The sequence below is a fragment of the Gossypium hirsutum genome, chromosome D11 (assembly GCF_007990345.1).
Source record: "Gossypium hirsutum isolate 1008001.06 chromosome D11, Gossypium_hirsutum_v2.1, whole genome shotgun sequence".
NCBI lineage: Eukaryota > Viridiplantae > Streptophyta > Magnoliopsida > Malvales > Malvaceae > Gossypium > Gossypium hirsutum.
Window position 1 is genome coordinate 9,520,526 of NC_053447.1, and position 17,249 is coordinate 9,537,774.

General features: G+C 32.2%; 1 protein-coding gene and 1 long non-coding RNA gene across 7 annotated transcripts; one reads left to right on the forward strand and one right to left on the reverse strand.

Moving 5' to 3' along the window:
- The first annotated feature begins 1,791 nt into the window (after positions 1 to 1,791).
- LOC107912227 (transcription factor MYC2) lies at positions 1,792 to 4,371 on the forward strand. The gene is made up of 2 exons (XM_016840310.2): positions 1,792 to 3,362; positions 3,810 to 4,371. Exons 1-2 carry the CDS (start codon positions 1,879 to 1,881, stop codon positions 3,814 to 3,816), a joined length of 1,491 nt encoding a protein of 496 aa, XP_016695799.1. The 5' UTR covers positions 1,792 to 1,878; the 3' UTR covers positions 3,817 to 4,371.
- An 8,603-nt stretch (positions 4,372 to 12,974) lies between these two features.
- On the reverse strand, positions 12,975 to 16,794 carry LOC107902944 (uncharacterized). 6 transcript variants are annotated; one of them, XR_005921056.1, is made up of 7 exons: positions 16,589 to 16,788; positions 16,181 to 16,455; positions 15,792 to 15,895; positions 15,642 to 15,706; positions 15,081 to 15,132; positions 13,419 to 13,804; positions 12,975 to 13,337 (listed from the first exon to the last, which is right to left on the reverse strand). It is a non-coding gene; the product is annotated as an uncharacterized lncRNA (long non-coding RNA). The 6 variants fall into 6 exon arrangements; XR_005921058.1 differs by having other exon boundaries at positions 13,419 to 13,507; positions 13,698 to 13,804; positions 15,792 to 16,455; XR_005921060.1 differs by having other exon boundaries at positions 13,419 to 13,565; positions 13,698 to 13,804; positions 15,792 to 16,455.
- Positions 16,795 to 17,249: the final 455 nt, after the last annotated feature.

Sequence of the window (17,249 nt, forward strand, 5' to 3'; positions counted from 1 at the left end):
TAACTAATCTTTTTAATATTAATAACTCTTTTATTTATAAAATCAAATAATTATTACAAATATCATTATTTTTAGTTTTTATATATCATGAGTGTAGTAAATTTTAGTATTATATACTTCACATTAAAAATATTTGAAATATGTAGATGAAAAAACAATGATATTTGAAATAATTATTTCTTTTTATAATGGAGAAAAGAAAAATATATCAAAAAAATTAGTTGATATTTTTTTAAAAATAAAATATATTAATTTCAAATATTTTTCACGTGATGATATATATAATATCAACATAATTGTAAATTAAGCCTTATAAGAGGTTTTTTAATCTTCTCACTCCGAAACCGACCCAAATCCCTATTTTTCTTTAAAATTGACATTTTCTTGAAAATTAGTCTTCATTCTGTCTAATTTAATAGGAGGCATGACAATGAATTATATGTACTGGGCATGAATTTAATAATGACAAGTTTATTATATTATTACTTCACATCAAAGTAAATGTACAATGAATTTGAGGAAATATATAACACATCTCATCATTACAAATAAATTTATATTTTTCATTTTTCATTTTTCATTTTCCTCATGTACTTCTCAAATAATAAAAACCTTAATATAAATGTTTGATAAGTAATTTATATTAAAAAGTAATTTGTATTTTATATCTCTACTAAAAAAAAAGTGTAAATTAACCATTTCGTTACAAATTCTGTCCAGTAAGTGGTGATTTGGATTTTTCAAAGGCTTTTTATTATGCAAGTAACCTGAACTTAAAGGATGAGTAGAATTAAATAAAAATTTCATAGTATCCTTATACTAAGGGTTAGATTGCATTTTATTCTCTCTATTAAAAAAAATGAACAAATTAATTCCTGTAAGTTAGAGACCAAGGAACAAAATGACCATTTTGTTAAAAATTCCATCCATTTATACTTTTAAGTGACGATGTGACTAACGAAGCAACTAAATAGCGACATGTGTTATGCCACATGTACCTCATGCTAATGTGACACATTTTACCATATTAATAAAATCTAGAAAATAAATAAGACAAACAGTTGTCCAAGTTCATCCTAAACGTTGTTTTAAAATAATTACAAAAAATTATTTAAACTTTATAAAAAAAATTATATATTTTTTTAAATTAATAGTTGTCCACATAAGCATAAGGTACACGAGGCACAGCACACTCCTATTTGATTGTTTCGTGAGTCACTTAATCATTTAAAAGCAAAAATGGATGGATTTTTTAAACAGAATGACTAATTTACTTTTTGACCAAATGCATAGAGATTAATTTGTCACTTAACAACATATATGAATGGGGATTTTAACAAAATGATCAATTTACATTATTTTTTCTAATTTACCCATATTTTTAACAAAAAAAATACAAAACACAATCCATATTTTAAACATTGTATCACAATTAAAAGGGAAAGTAGATAAGTTTGAGAAGAATGTGTGATGAACTATTAAAAGGGTAAAAGACAAAAAATAATTTTTTATTTGGTTCAACAGTAAAAACCACTGGCCTCTTGAGTTTAGTATAGGAAACATTTAAAATGGTTTAAATGCTAAATGCTATTCCATGGTTTAAATTGATTTTGGTATTGATTGAGGTTTAAGATAAAAAAGAAGGAAAAGAAAAGAAATTTGATGTAAACGCAAACAATGAGGGAGGAGGAGCCCACACAGGCATCAGTAGTCGGTCAGTCACTGGGGCTTTCGCCATCACTTCATGTGCTAGTGCTGCGTAATAGTCCCCCCCCCCCCCCCAACCTTCATCTTCTGCGATCTGGCCCTTATAAACCCAACCCCCCTCCAACCTCTCATTCCATTCCCAACCTCTCTGTTTTCTCCTTTCTGTCACCCATGGAAGTCCTCATAATGTCTCCCTCTTCATGTTCTTCTCTGGTTTCCTTTTCCCAGGAAACTCCGTCTTCAACCCTTCAGCAGAGGCTGCAGTTTGTAATCCAAAGCCAGCAAGATTTGTGGGCATATGCTATATTTTGGCAGACACTAAACGATGACCTGGGTAATCTGTTCTTGGCTTGGGGAGATGGTCATCTTCAATGCACTAAAGATGCTTCTCCAAGGTTGAGTTCCAGCTTCCACAGCGAACGAACTAAGGTGATGAAAGGAATCCAAGCCCTCATTGGAGACCACCATGACGTCGATATGTCTATGATCGACGGAACCGATATCACTGATGTCGAATGGCTCTATATGATGTCAATGACTCGATCCTTCTCTGCTGGCGAAGGGATTCCTGGCAAGGCTCTTAGTACTGGGTCTTTGGTTTGGTTAACTGGTGCTCATGAGTTGCAATTTTACAATTGTGAAAGAGCTAGAGAAGCCCAAATGCATGGACTTGAAACACTGGTTTGCATACCCACTTCTTGTGGCGTTCTTGAACTAGGATCCTCCGAGATTATCAGGGAAAACTGGGGTTTAGTCCAGCAAGTGAAATCCCTATTCGAATCCGATCTCATTGGTCTGGTTCCAAAACAATCGACTCCTCCAAATTTAACCCCAGCTTCGATCCAGTTTCTTGACAGAAATATCTCATTTGCAGACATCGGCATAATAGCGGGTGTTCAGGAAGAAGACGATGCAAGCCAGGATATTAAAACAAAGCAAGAGCACAGCAATAACCAAACCAAGAAAGATTCCTCAAAACTTGGGCAACCTTCTTATGTGGACTCAGAGCATTCAGATTCTGATTTTCCATTACTAGCCATGAATAACGTGGAGAAGCGAACCCCAAAGAAACGAGGAAGGAAACCCGGCCTCGGACGAGAGACACCGTTGAACCATGTGGAAGCGGAGAGGCAACGCCGTGAGAAGCTGAACCACAGATTCTACGCTCTCCGAGCAGTAGTCCCGAACGTGTCGCGCATGGACAAAGCATCGCTCTTATCTGACGCTGTTTCCTACATCAATGATCTAAAGGCGAAAATTGATGAATTAGAGTCGCAGCTTCAGAGAGAGCGTAAGAAAGTGAAGGTAGAAATGGTTGATACAATGGATAACCAAAGCACCACTACTACTACCACATCTGAGGAAGAGCAACAGGCAACCAGGCCCAGCTATTCATCTCCTGGAACTGGGAGTGGCATTGAACTGGAGGTCAAGATTATGGTAAATGATGCAATGATTAGGGTTCACTCAGAGAATGTGAACTATCCAGCAGCTAGGCTAATGGGTGCCCTTCGTGACTTGGAATTCCAGGTCCATCATGCAAGCATGTCGTCTGTTAACGACCTCATGCTTCAGGACATTGTGGTCAGGCTTCCTGATGGGTTGAGAACTGAAGAAGGCCTCAAATCTGCTCTTCTCAGGAGGCTAGATCTGCAGTAAGGTTTAATTATGGTTATCCAGAGTTTGTATTTTAAAATGCTCTATTTCCTCCTACTTATTTTTATCCCTTCCGTTTCTTTCTTCTTTCAGTTTATTTTGTTTTAACTTTTGCTTCATCTTCAGGTTTGCTTTAGCCGTTTCTTTTCTTTTCTGCTTCTTACTATGTAACTCTTGGGGGAGGGGGTTCTGCGCTGCTTTCTTTTATCAAATGTTCTACATTTATTCTAGCGTCTGTTCCCCGAGTTCAGGAAAATCATATTCCTTAATGGATATACACATACAAAAAAGAACGAAAACAATATTCGTGCATGTTTATCAGCTAGAAACAAAGTCCATGCCAAAAACATATATAATCATGTCTGCCCGTTATTAAGGACTCAAATATAGATATTTTTGTTCTTACATATCAAATCAGATTACTATTGATGAACCTCAAAATCTAGGACTTGAAGCCAACGGAGGATGCTATGGAGACGGGACAATCGTTGCGGAATTGTGCAAAACAGAGGACCGTATACCACTATTTACCACGTATAAAGAGAAGCTTATATATATGGTAATTGCTCAGGGATCAGTCCACGAAGAAAACCTATATCTTTTCTTGAAATGAAAAAGCAAAATAAAAAATTTGTGAGAAATATTTGGAAAAAGAAAATTTATAAGTTTTGGACGTTCCTAAATTTGGCTCTTAAAAATTTAATGATGACAAATCTCTACAAATTTTTTATATTACAAAACTTAACCAATTTCTAACTCTTGCCTAACATTGTACAATTTTGCCACATCCGATCTTGTTTCTTCCACTACAATTAATAGTTAATTAGGAAAAAAAAAGTTCGATTTATCGGTTTTCTTTATTTTTATCTTTTTAATTTAAAAGAGACGATTATAAATTTTAGGCTTGTTGAGGGAGAATTTGTGCACACTTATTTATGTGGTTTCATGAATGTAAGTGCGAGAGGTGATGACGATTATTATATAATCTTTATAGATTGTTATTTCAAATATGAGTATGTGTATCTAATGCACCATAAAAGAGAAACTTTTGATCATTTTCAAAAGTTTCATGCGAAAGTACAAAAATAGTTAGGTTTACCAATTAGGACACTCCAGTCTACCAATATGGGGAATACTTATTAGACAAGTTCTTAGGATACCTTTAGAGAATGAAATACTATCCTAGTTAACCACACCCGGTACTTCACAATAGAATGATGTGCTAAAGAAAAGGAACAAAACCTTACTAGACATTGTTCATTCAATGTTAATTCATTCTCGAATTAGGGATCTAAATTGCTTAAAATCCTAATTGCTCCAATTTTACCTCCCGGTCACCATTTTCCCAATTAGACAATTTAGCCCAATTTATCTCTCAACCTCACTAAACCAAATCAAGAAAATTGAATTTATTCACAATAAAATCTCATATCGATCTCATCTATCTAAATGTTTCCCTAAAGTCATCAATTCTAAATTTTGAAGTTTATTCGATATAGTTTATTTTTTATATTTAATACCTAACCCTAAAATTAATCATGCAATATTTCAATCAACCAACCACTATAAAGCTTAGTTCTTACTCATCATCAAAACATAAAGCCCAACCAATTTCATGCTCAAATGAATCATCAAATAACCACAAAAGAGGTAAGGGTTGAGAAAATGCTTAGTGATTCTTGAAGAGGTCCTTGATGAAACTAATGGCAAGCAAGAATATTCACAAATCCATAGTGTAACAACTCGTTTTTCAGTAGTGTCAAAAATTGTGGTTTCGAAATCCCATTTCTGATAATTGAGTCCGTAAATATTATTATTTTAATATTTACAAGGTTACTATAAAGTTTAATTAAAGTTTTGCCCCTTAATTTTGTCAAATGGATAGTTAATTAAGATAGAAGGACCAAATTGTAAAAGTAACCAAATTAATCGCTATAAATTTTTATTCAATTGAACGACCAATTGAGTAAATAAACCATTAGATTATGACCAAACGGTGGTGGTAATGATTGGAATCCACTAACTTTGATTAAGCATGGTTAATTTTAGTTTTATTAAGGTTTTAATTAATTATAATTAATTTGGTTTAATTAAAGTATAAAAGAAAACAAAGTGCTTATCATCTTTATTTCTCCTTTTTTTTCACCCTGTACACACCAAAGAAAACCTAAAGGAAGCCATTTAAGCCTCAAGACATTCAACTCTTTACTAATAGATAAGTTTAAGTATGTTTCTTGTAATTTTTATGTTTTTAAAGTCTCGAAAGCTTGATTTAGCTAGTCTATGTACCAGTTTGTAAAAATGTTAAAATTTTTAAAAGTTTACATTGTTAAATACTTGATGAAATTGGTATTAATTTGTTAGATTTTAAGCTTGAAAGTGAAAAATGGCTAATTTGTAAAGTGAAAGTTGTTAGTTTTGAACATAGGGACTAAAGTGTAAAAATAAAAATTGATGTTAAATTCTATAATTATATATATTAGAGTGTTGTGGAAGGGTGAAATTTAGATCAATTTCAAAATCGACGCTCAAATTTGAAAGTTATAGTAATCTCAATTTTAGGGACTAAATCAAATAAAATGTAAAACTTTAGGGAGCATTCAAAAAGTGAAATTGAAATGTTATATAAATTTATTATAATGATATAAGGTATTTAGAATTGATAAAGTGAAATGAATTATCGTATAGATTGGGATTTAAAACAACTGAAGGATAATAAAGGGAAGGAAAAATTGTAGATTAGTCCTCAACACCTTTTTTGTTATTTTTTTGTCAGATAAGTTTATGTGGTATGGTTATATGTAATTGTAGTATATAATTGAATTCTTAATATGTATTTGTATGAATGTAATTTAAGTTGTTTACAATTTGGTACCAAAATGTGAGATATGGACTGAATTGTAAAGAAATAATTTTATGTGTTAAATGTGCTCGAGTGAATATAATAAAAGATAGGATACGATTTTCATGCCAATAGGCTTAATTGCACGTTGGTACGAGATATATGTTATAGTTCAAAGTTATTATTGATTATACCAGAATCCAGCATTTGTTGCGGATTACTGAGTTATATGTCTCTACGGGTTGAGGGACGTATTTTTATACGGTTATATGTTTCCTATAGGCTTTTTGCTACAACATCTTGGTGTGGTATAGTTACTCGTGTATCCGAATCTGTTCAATATCGTTCATCAGGCTAACTAGTTAATAAAAAAAAGAAATGGAAGTAGTATGAATAAGTTCGATTTTCAATGTTTATATGATGACGGAACTATGTATATGATATTAAATTGTGGATTCTATGTGAATGGTACTAAATTGAAATAAGATGTTAAATGTTGATTTGATATACGACTTGGTTACATGATGAACTCACCATGCTGTTGTGAATTTCTAAGTCAGGCAAGTTATACCAAGTTAATTATTATAATATGTTTAATTATAAAACGGGGTAAGTATCATTTTAATACCTATGAACTTATTAAATATTCCAAATGCTTACCTAACCGTTTTCCCTTTTTCTGTAGATTGTCAGTTTGCGGAATGTGTTAATGGGATCATTTCGAAGTTCACACTATCCTGCTATTAACTCGGTAGACTTTTTCTTTTTTTAAGCTCGATTATGTGGCATCTACGTATGTGTTATATTTATATGAGTTTACTTTGGATGGATAGTTTATTTTAAACTTGGTTAATGTTTGAATTATGAAGTGTTAATGTTCAAATGTGATTATGTATATTTGATAACTTGAGTGATATAGTGCATGACTTTTAAGTTGTAGCACCTCTCTCTCGATCCAGTCACTGAATTTGAGCTAATGAATGCTAGCACAATTATCGAAGCAAATCACATACAATCTATAGCAATCAATTCATTCCATTACCATTTTGTAACAAAATTTCATGCACAATAGGATATACGATCAATGTAGCATCCAAATCGCTCGACCGATCAGCCAGCCAAATTGAAAATGCTACAATTTTACTAATTTCTAGTTTAAGACATTAACATGCGTAATAATAATGATTAACAATAATAACTTCGGTAAATTTTAACAATCGACCTATGTTGGAATAACTCCAATGTTGTTCAAATTCAGTTACAAGAATTTCTAATCTTGAGGTTTAGCCTACAAGTGGCCCCCAATATATACATGTCATAGTTACAAAGAACAAGCTCACACATGCTCAAAAGATTTTGACTTAGTCCCTCTCTAGTGCCTCGTATAGCCCATTTTACCTGAAAGCATAACAAAAAGCTCGTATGCCTTTCATGGTGCACTATTGACATCATTCTCATTGGCACAACTTGTAAATTAGTATGTTTTATACATTGGCATGGTTCTCTATTTCCATTATTCGTGCGTTATTATACCTTGCAGGATGGTTCAGCTTACGCATTCGGATTGATTTCATCAAAGACAACTCGTTAACAATTTTAGAAGTTAATCATATGCGGAGTATCTTGGCAGATAATATTGTTACGGAATAACGCTCAATGGTTGGTCCCTGAAGACTTATGTATGAAATTTCACACTTGGAGGACTTTTACATGGGTACTCACACATGGTGACTTATACATGCGAATTTGAACTTGACGGGTTCGAACTTGCAAGTCCCTGTTTGGTGGACACATTCTCGCGGACTCACACCTACGGACTCACATGGGCGGATTCATACATGCAAACCCATTCTTGGCGAACTTAGATTTGTGGGGTCATACCCTGGGCGAACTTAAACTGGTGAAGCCATACTCATCGGTTAGTCTTTGTGGACTCCTGCTTGAAGAATAGTCTTTATGGACTTTTACATGCGAATTCATAGATGCAAAATCATATAGGCGGATTCATAGATAAAAAATTACATGTATGGATTCATATATGTGGATTTATAGATACGGATTCATGCTTGTAGACTCGTTCACATGAATTCCTTAAACAGATAGTCCTGCGGACTTTCATATAGCGAAGTCCTGTGTATAGCCTTTGCATGGAAACTTGGAGACAAGTCCAATGGACAATCTTAGCTTGAAACATAAGGACAAGTCCAGTGGACTGTCTTAACTTGTGTATGCCCATGGCCATAGGACTTGCATACATACATAAGGCTTAAAGCCTTAGACTCTGCAGAGTCTTATACTTGAGAAAAACCCTAGTAGGGTCATCACATACTTGTATGCATATATCTTTGTACATTCCAACCGAACATCCGTAAAGCCAAATATCATGCATAAACATTTTATGTGTCCTAGCAGACTACCCCGTTTTATCGTCTTTGCAGACTATACTGCGTTTAATGTCCCGTTGGACTAACTATGATGCCATAGCATCTTTCAGCCATGGTCTTATTCATTTTTTTGTCAAATAATTACTTGATGTCATAGCGTCTTTTAGCTATGGTCTTATACAATATAACCCCGTGTTTATCGTCCCAGCAGACTACACTGATGGTCATAGTCCAACTATGGTCTTACACCTTATATCCCCATGTTTATTGTCTCGGCAGACTATTAGGATATCGTAGCATCTTTCAGCTATTGTCTTAATCATGTTTACCATGATGCCATAACGTCTTTCAACCATGGTCTTACTCATTTCCATCATGATGCCATAGCATCTTTCAGCTATTGTCTTATCCATGGTGTATAGCCTCCAACCATCCCATGGCCTAACCATGATCTTTATTCTTCCCATTTCATTCCATCCATTCCTCTATTTCACCATCATATACCTTGATGTTCGAACACCGTAGTGTCTTTCGCAAGGCCCGGAGCTTTGCTCAGCACGGTTTGCACTCAGTAATATCGTATGGCAATATTTAACAGAATTACTCTATCTTTTTCCCGTTCTTAACTTCGCCTAACCCATAGTTAGTCACCCTTTTCATAATATGCATACATTAATTATACATACCATGTAAAACATTAGTAAGCAATGCACTACGCCAGATAATCATTCATCAATCACCTAATATTATGGTCAGCATTATCATGGCAATTTCTCCTAACTACATATAGCCCTAGAGAACGAAGTACAAATGCTCACTTTGTTTTCCTCATCATTGACAGCTTAGCTAACCCAAACGCCAAAGCCTTCTTTGTCATGGTGGCTAAGCATGACAACCATATTATGTTTAAATGATGGTAAATTCTTAGAAACTCGTAATCTTTTTATTATATAGAAGCTTTGAAAGTCTCGTTCTACTTCTTTCCTCAATTCCCAAACATAAAGGAAGATAAGGAAATTTACCAGTTCCTCAATTTCTGCACCACCAAGCTTAGATTCATGCATTCGTTACGACATGCAGAGCTTTCTTCATCTGCATTCTCTTATTTTTCAGAACAATTGAAAAAGATTATGTTAGGGGGAGGTGAAGACTTACAAACAGAATTAAGAGAATTTTGTCTCCACTCTTGCCCATATATATACTCATTGGGCACGGTCTTCATTGGCCCTTCCCACCATTCATTATTAATCATTTTGTCTCTCCCTTTGGAACCAGTCGGTTGCATCCTAACTGAACCAAGATTAAAATTCAACTATTCACATTTCAGTGTTTAAATCTTCTAATCTTCTACCGAAGCCCAAAATTTCTTAGCCCATTCAATTGAATCCTAATTTTTCTAAAACCCCGAGGCAATTTGGGTAACCGGGTGTTCCATATCACTATTAAAGTATTCATCCAAACCCAAAGTCCATTCACATTGGTGACCGAATTTAAGAAAAAATGGGCTCCGCTTGGTTTTAAGAAATAAAGGTCATTTTCCATTTTTTTTTAAATGGAAAACATTGGGAAAAAAACATGTTTGGTCAAAAATTTTAAAAATGATTTGTGAAAAATGAGAATAGAAAATACGTGAAAAGTAAAAAGTAATAAAAAGTTGATTTCATTGTTTTGTAAAACTATTAGTTTATTTGATTGAATGTAAAAAGTAAAAATTGATTGAATGTGGTTGAGCCCAACATTGCTCCAACTAATGATGCTATATGTTCCCAAAATGAAATAGATGAAGAGACGGGGAAAGAATTTTCACTACTGCATGAACGACAGTTTGAACACGTGATTCTTATGTTTCGTAATCAAAGTCTCAAACACTGCACCCTTATTTTTCTTCCATTCAATTTAGAAAAGATCTAAATTCAAATTTAATAATAAATTAAGAAATTATTATTAATATAATAAAATTAATTTAAAAAATCAATAATAAATTGGAAGATTCAATCTCTGATTTACAAAGTCCTTTTAGATTGATTTACTAGGTGATAACCCCATGCTAAAACCAAAATAATTCTAACTACAAATATTCCAAACTTTATATATTATAGAATTCAAGACCACCTTTTTCTGACGTATATTTTAAAACGACTTTGGTGAAACTATTGAAAATTCTCATTCATCTCGCAAAAAAGTGGAAAATTTTAATTACACCCTCAATTTTTCTTTTAAAAAAATTTTATTAAACTCCTAAAATTTTACTAATCCTCCCCCAAAACTTAGTCTCAACATCCAGTGAAGTTAAAAGGCTCTACAAACAGAAGTGAAATGTTATCATGTCTTTAGGAAATATTAAAAAAATTATTGAACCTTGCTTGCAGATTTAAAAGACTCATCGATAGTGAATAAAATATTAATTTATAAATAAATAATTGTCATAAAAGAAAAAAATAAAAAGTGCATATGACTTTATTATGATTTAGTTTGAAGTGTATTATTTTATTGTCTTTACATTGACTAAGGTGTGACTCACAATATTAATTACTCTGCCCTAACAACACATTATTTATGTTGTTTTTCCTTCTATTTTGTTTGCTTATTGACAAAATGGAGCCAAGTGTAAAAATAAAATTCATTTTCTATGATAAATTACTTACGTTGTCTTTTAGATGATTTTGTTTTGTATTTATTTGCTTATCGACAAAATGGATGTAGTGAAGGGTTAAAAAATAATAATGCATGTGTGAAGTAAAAAAAAAAGGATTGATGTGATATATGTTGTTTAGAATGAATGGATTAAGTTAGGTTGAAAAAGAAGGCATCTTAAAACTATATCGAAGTTATTTTTCCTTCCGACTTATAAATGAGAGGATAATGTGTTTCAATGCACTCGAACTCACGTCTTCTTGTATTAACACCAATACTCATACCAATTGAGTTAAGACTCAATCCACATTCTAAATATATTGTTTCAACCAAGGTTAAGTTTTTGTTTGATTTTTAAGAATATTATTTATTTTTATTTCTAGAAAAACATTTTTATTTTTTTAACATATAGAAATAATTTTGTTTCAACCAAGGTTAAGTTTTTATTTGGTTTTTAAGAATATTATTTGTTTTTATTTCTAAAAAAACATTTTTCTTTTTTTAAATATGTTTGATAAATATAAATAATTTTTTAAACAATGAAAATATGAAAAACTTGTTTCAAAGCAACAGATTTTATATTTAAACACTTTTTTTTATTTTATTTTGCGTGTCAAAGATAAATTTCTTTTTATTTATAACCTCAAAAAGCATTTTAGTGAAAACAACAACATTGCATTGTTTTTAAATTTTCACATATTTTATTTTCTAAAAGATTATATTTAAAATATCTAACCAAACAATTAATATGTAAAATAAAATAGTTTTTTTGTTTCCTGAAATAAAAATAGATGTTGGTATTAAAAAACAGAATATTAGTATTAGTAGGTTGTGAAATTGAGATGAGTAGATTAAAATTAAAGAGGTGGTTGAAGATAACATGCAGAAATACATCCATCAATATCAAGTATCATTAAGTCATATAATGGCATGGTTAGGTAATTAGGTACATCATTTATTTGTATCAATATCACATCTCAAATCTACATATACTTACTATGATACCAGCCCAATGGAGTTGTAAGATTGGCTTCTTTCATCCTCCAACAACAAATTTTAGACTTTTCTAATCAGTTTCTGCATCCATTTGCTATAAAGGTTACCTTGCTACAACCTTATTGCACAACATCATGGGATTCACTAACTATGAATTAACAGAGCATTATACAAATTTCTAACTTTGTTGCTGGATCATTTCTTCTGCAAAACACCATAAAATGAAACTGGTAAAATTTACACGGTGGCATTGAAAAAGCCACATTTTGCATCAACTGTTGAACCAACAAAACATCCATGTACTACACCAAAACAGGCTTTTAGCGTCGCTTTTTTATACCTTTAAAGCGCCGCTAAAACGAAAAAAACCGCTAAAGAACGCGTCGCTAACTTTAGCGGCGCTTTTTCCACAAACGCCGCTAAAGACCAAGACCTTTAACGGCGCTTATCCCACAAACGCCACTAAAGACCAAGACTTTTAGCGGCGTATTTCCCACAAACGCCGCTAAAGACCAAGACCTTTAGCAGCGCTTTTCCCACAAACGCCGCTAAAAACCAAGACCTTTAGCGGTACTTTTCCCACAAACGCCGCTAAAAACATGACTTAAAAAAATATTTTAATTAAATAATATTTATTTCTATCATAAATATTATATTATGTTTTATTTTTAAACTTTAAACTTTAAACTATATACTTTTAAGGATAAAAAATATTAAATTAAAATTTCTATTAAAATTTTAACTTTAAAGCTAAATATAAAAATTAATGAATTTAAATTAAGAAAATTAAAACAAGTTACATTCTATATTAGAATTACATAAGAAAATTGTTTACATTCTATATTAGAATTACATTAGAATTACATAAGTTTTGTTTACAAGTTACATTCTATATTAGAAAATTGTTTACAAGTTACATTCTCTCATGACCAACTCTCAAAATCAACTCTTTAAGGGATCTTTTTTCCCTTTACTCGGTGTAACCGAGTTGCAACAGGTGGTTTATCCATACTTTTCTTGCCATCCCACATGTAAACATCACCTATAGCAGTAGCAGTTGCAGCCCAGTACTTACCAGCAGAAATGCTTACGATTGTTTTCTCACAAAGGGAATATAACTGTACAAATTCATCCAAATGAAGTAAATAAAAGCTTCACTCCAAGGGAAGTTAAAATCAACAAAGACAATGGAATAGAACCTGTTGGCATCTAAGATGAGGATCTGAGGAAACCCAATAAAATAATGCTCCATCTTCAGTAATAGCCATGCTATGTACCATCCCGGCAGCTATTGCAACCACAGAACCCAAGTACAGTCAAGGCCTCAAGGGCATAGATGAAGGCTACTACAGCGGGCTCAAAATGAGAAATTAATTCAAGAGAGAATCACCATGTTCTCAGCAATATGCAGATTTGCTTTCTCAAGCAACAATGCATTTTCTTAATCAAGTAAATCTTGGTAAAAAAAGATATAATACATTTATTTAATCAAGGAAATCTTGTAATGAACTCAAAGCAATGAGCCTTAGAGAAAAACTTTTGAGCATGGTTTCAAATTTGACTGCAGATTTAGTGCCTACATGCTCTGCATGAGAATAAGAGTAAAATAAAGTAAGTCATCCCAGAAAGGAAAATAAATGAAAGTTCACAATTATACCTAAAATAAAGAAATAAATTTAACAAGATAAAAAAAAACTAAAGCAAATTTTGAACAAAGTTACACGTGCGTTTATGTAGAGTTTTCCATATATTTTCTTTTTCTATACTTCTACATTTTGTTAACAAGCAATTTCTTTGACATCCTTTGCGTCAGGAGAACAATAATATCAATTACTATCACTAGATCTTCATGATATGCATTTTTATCTTTGTCCCAAATTCCCAACTATAACAAATGGTTGTTGTTTAGTAGTGCCTCTTCCCAATCCCAATAAAGGCCAAATTATTGAGATTTCAATTTTCTACCATTACCTTAGCTCGATTATCCCTAATTTCCTAATGTTATGTTTGGAAATATGAATTTGAGAATTTGGATTTAGATTTCATTTCCTACATTAATTGTGAGAATAAATGCATCATTATGCATAAAATAATTAAAATTATGATTATGTATTTAAAGATATAAAAACATGAATATCAAAATAAGAAAGATCCATAAGAATTTCAAATTCATCACTTATACGGGCATCCCACTATCCATAAATTTCAAAAACAGTCATGGATGTTAAACTTACAAGTTTCTTTATCACACAACTTACACCATATTGAAATTCAAATCCATTTTCAGAAACTTAGATTCCTAAGTACAACCTAAATGAACATTTCACAGCTATCAATTATTTTATGCCTTCTATGTTATATCATGACAGACAGCTCCAGTCCGTATCTCTTTTGTCAATTGTTTAGTCCCAACTTTGTTTAGCATTCAGTACCTTTTACATATAAACTCAACATACAACAATAAAATCCATGTCTCAACATGTAAGCATTTGCAACACAAGTAACACTGAACAAAATTTTACTAACCTTTCTTGAGTGAACTCACAGAAAAAAAAATTTAAAAAGATTAATAGAAACTGAGAATGGGGGAGAGAGAGGTTATGCAATAAAAAAATTTAAAAAAAATTGAAAATGAAGGTTATGCAATAAAAACTCACTTTCGCAGGCTGTCTGTGATTAGCATCTAAATTAGAAGGGAAAAATGATATTTCATTTTTCAACTTGGGCAATAATATAGATGAGTTAAATTAAATGATTCCTTTCAATATTAGCTTTAAATCTGATCAAAAAGGAGAAAATGGATAAATAATGAGTAACTATTCTCAAGTGGAATATATGGATACCAAGTTGTGAAAGTATACCAAGTTGGGATTTCACTCCTATTGAACTTGTACTGCACCTAAAGTTTCCCCTCTGTCGAAAAGGGCAAAATCAGAGGTTCGACCATAAAACCATAAAACATTATATGGAAAACAAATGAAGAAAAAAAACTTTAGGTTTTGCAGAAGACAAACAGATCATTAATTTTTATAAATTTTTCCAAATCTATTTAAATATCAGTGTTTCAAATTCTTAGCTAATTAATCTTCGAAGCTAAAAACAACATGAAAAAAAATGATAAAAGAAGGCAACATTTAGTAATGTTTAGTTCAGGGAAGCAAAGCACCCATACTGCAACTTCATATGCTTTATCCATTATTATGCCTTACATGATCGATTTAAGGGAATTACAGTTTTCATACAATGATGAAAATCAGGCCTTCTTCAAGAAGTAGAACAAGGCGAAACATGTCAATCTAAGGGCCTTGGAGCTAAGATTACATTCTATTCAGACACATTTTTCAAAACTATTCAAACAACAGCAGAACCTATTTTTCGAAACTAAATTATTCTTGACATTGGTACTTCCAGCTGAATCATACCAAGTCCTATTTGTTGGCGAACCCAAGATGATAGCATTGCTCATAAATGGATAATTGATTATGGCCTGGAAAAAAAATTATTAAGAACTAAAAAGAGACTATGTACAACCATATTGGCTAACAAGTTTGTGCTTGTTCTAAATTTACAACCTGAAATTCCTGTTTAGCTTGGCGAATCCTCTCTCGGTCCAAGGAATCAACAACGTAGATCCTGTTCTAAATTTCACACGACCACTTTGTTCGAATAACAGCTCCTCCGTGGACAAACGAAACAGAAAACCATCAAAAGATGAAAGCCTCAATCATGTAAATCAACCATATCTAAAACCAAGTTGCCTACCGATAGTGGGAACAGTTGATAAAACTGCTCCAATAATGAAACCGAAATACAAACAATATGTTGCTTAAAATCCATTAAACGAAAGTATTAGGAACTCATTAAACGAAATACAAACAATATAGCACAAAATTATAATTCCTAAAAATCAAAACGCTAAAAAAGATTTAAAAAAATGAAGCCAGAATTTAAAAGAGCTGACCTCGGAAATGATTTGGGAAGCCCTAAATCGTGCAGTTTTATTAGCTGCAGTTGCCCCAACCAAAAGGAACTTCAAAAATTCCTCCAAGAACTCATTACTAGCGGAAGTGTCGTTGGGATCTCGGTCCAGGACCTTGCTGAAACAAAGCGCACAACGCGTTCCACGGTGGCGGTTCCCTTTAGAATTTGAAAGAGAGGGGTCAGTGTCTTGGTGAAGGCGACAGAGAATTGATGAACGGAAGGGGATTTCGAACGGACAGCTGAGAGCTCCTTCAGCTTAAATTCCAAAACATCAAGCATTATTGTTTTCATAGTAATTTATGCAAGAAATTCCAAAGTCGTGAAGAATTAAAACAGAAAGGCAAGTAGATGGAAATAAATGATTGAGAAGAAGTTGAGAAAACTTTACCTTGGCTACGTTGAAGGAAAGAAGGAGGCTTCAGAGTCACATGAGAAACAGATAAAGATGGCTTTTGCAAAATGAAACATGTATGTTAGGTGTTGAAATTAAAAAAAAAAAGAGGGGAATATGATGAAGAAGACGGTGGTGGCAGAGAGAAACACTTAAAAGCATTTTTGAGGATACCAATTTTAGGGGGGAAAAATTAGGGTTTCAGCGGCAAATTTTGATATAAAGCGCTATTTTGAAAAGTATAATATTTTTTGCGGCGTTTTTTATTGTTAATCTTTTGTGGCGTTTTTTGAAAAAACGCTAAAAAAAAGTATTTTATTTTGAACAAAACGACAGTCGTTTTGTTCTACTAAATTTTTTTTATTTTGTCTGCTAAAAATTATTAGTTAAGTACTTTTATACAACATTTATTATTACTATTTTTTATAAATTGATTTTTTATAAAATAAAAAAACTTAGTACTCTCAAAATAAATATTTTATATTTTAATAAGAAAACAAATGATAAAATGACTGTAATTAATTATTAAGTTAGAATTACCCAATGTAAGCAATCAATCTCTCACATATCGAATTTCTATTAAAAATTGAGATGTTAATCATGATTTTAAATTATTCTTTTCCGATCTAATCTTCATTTTATTAGAGATATTTTTTCT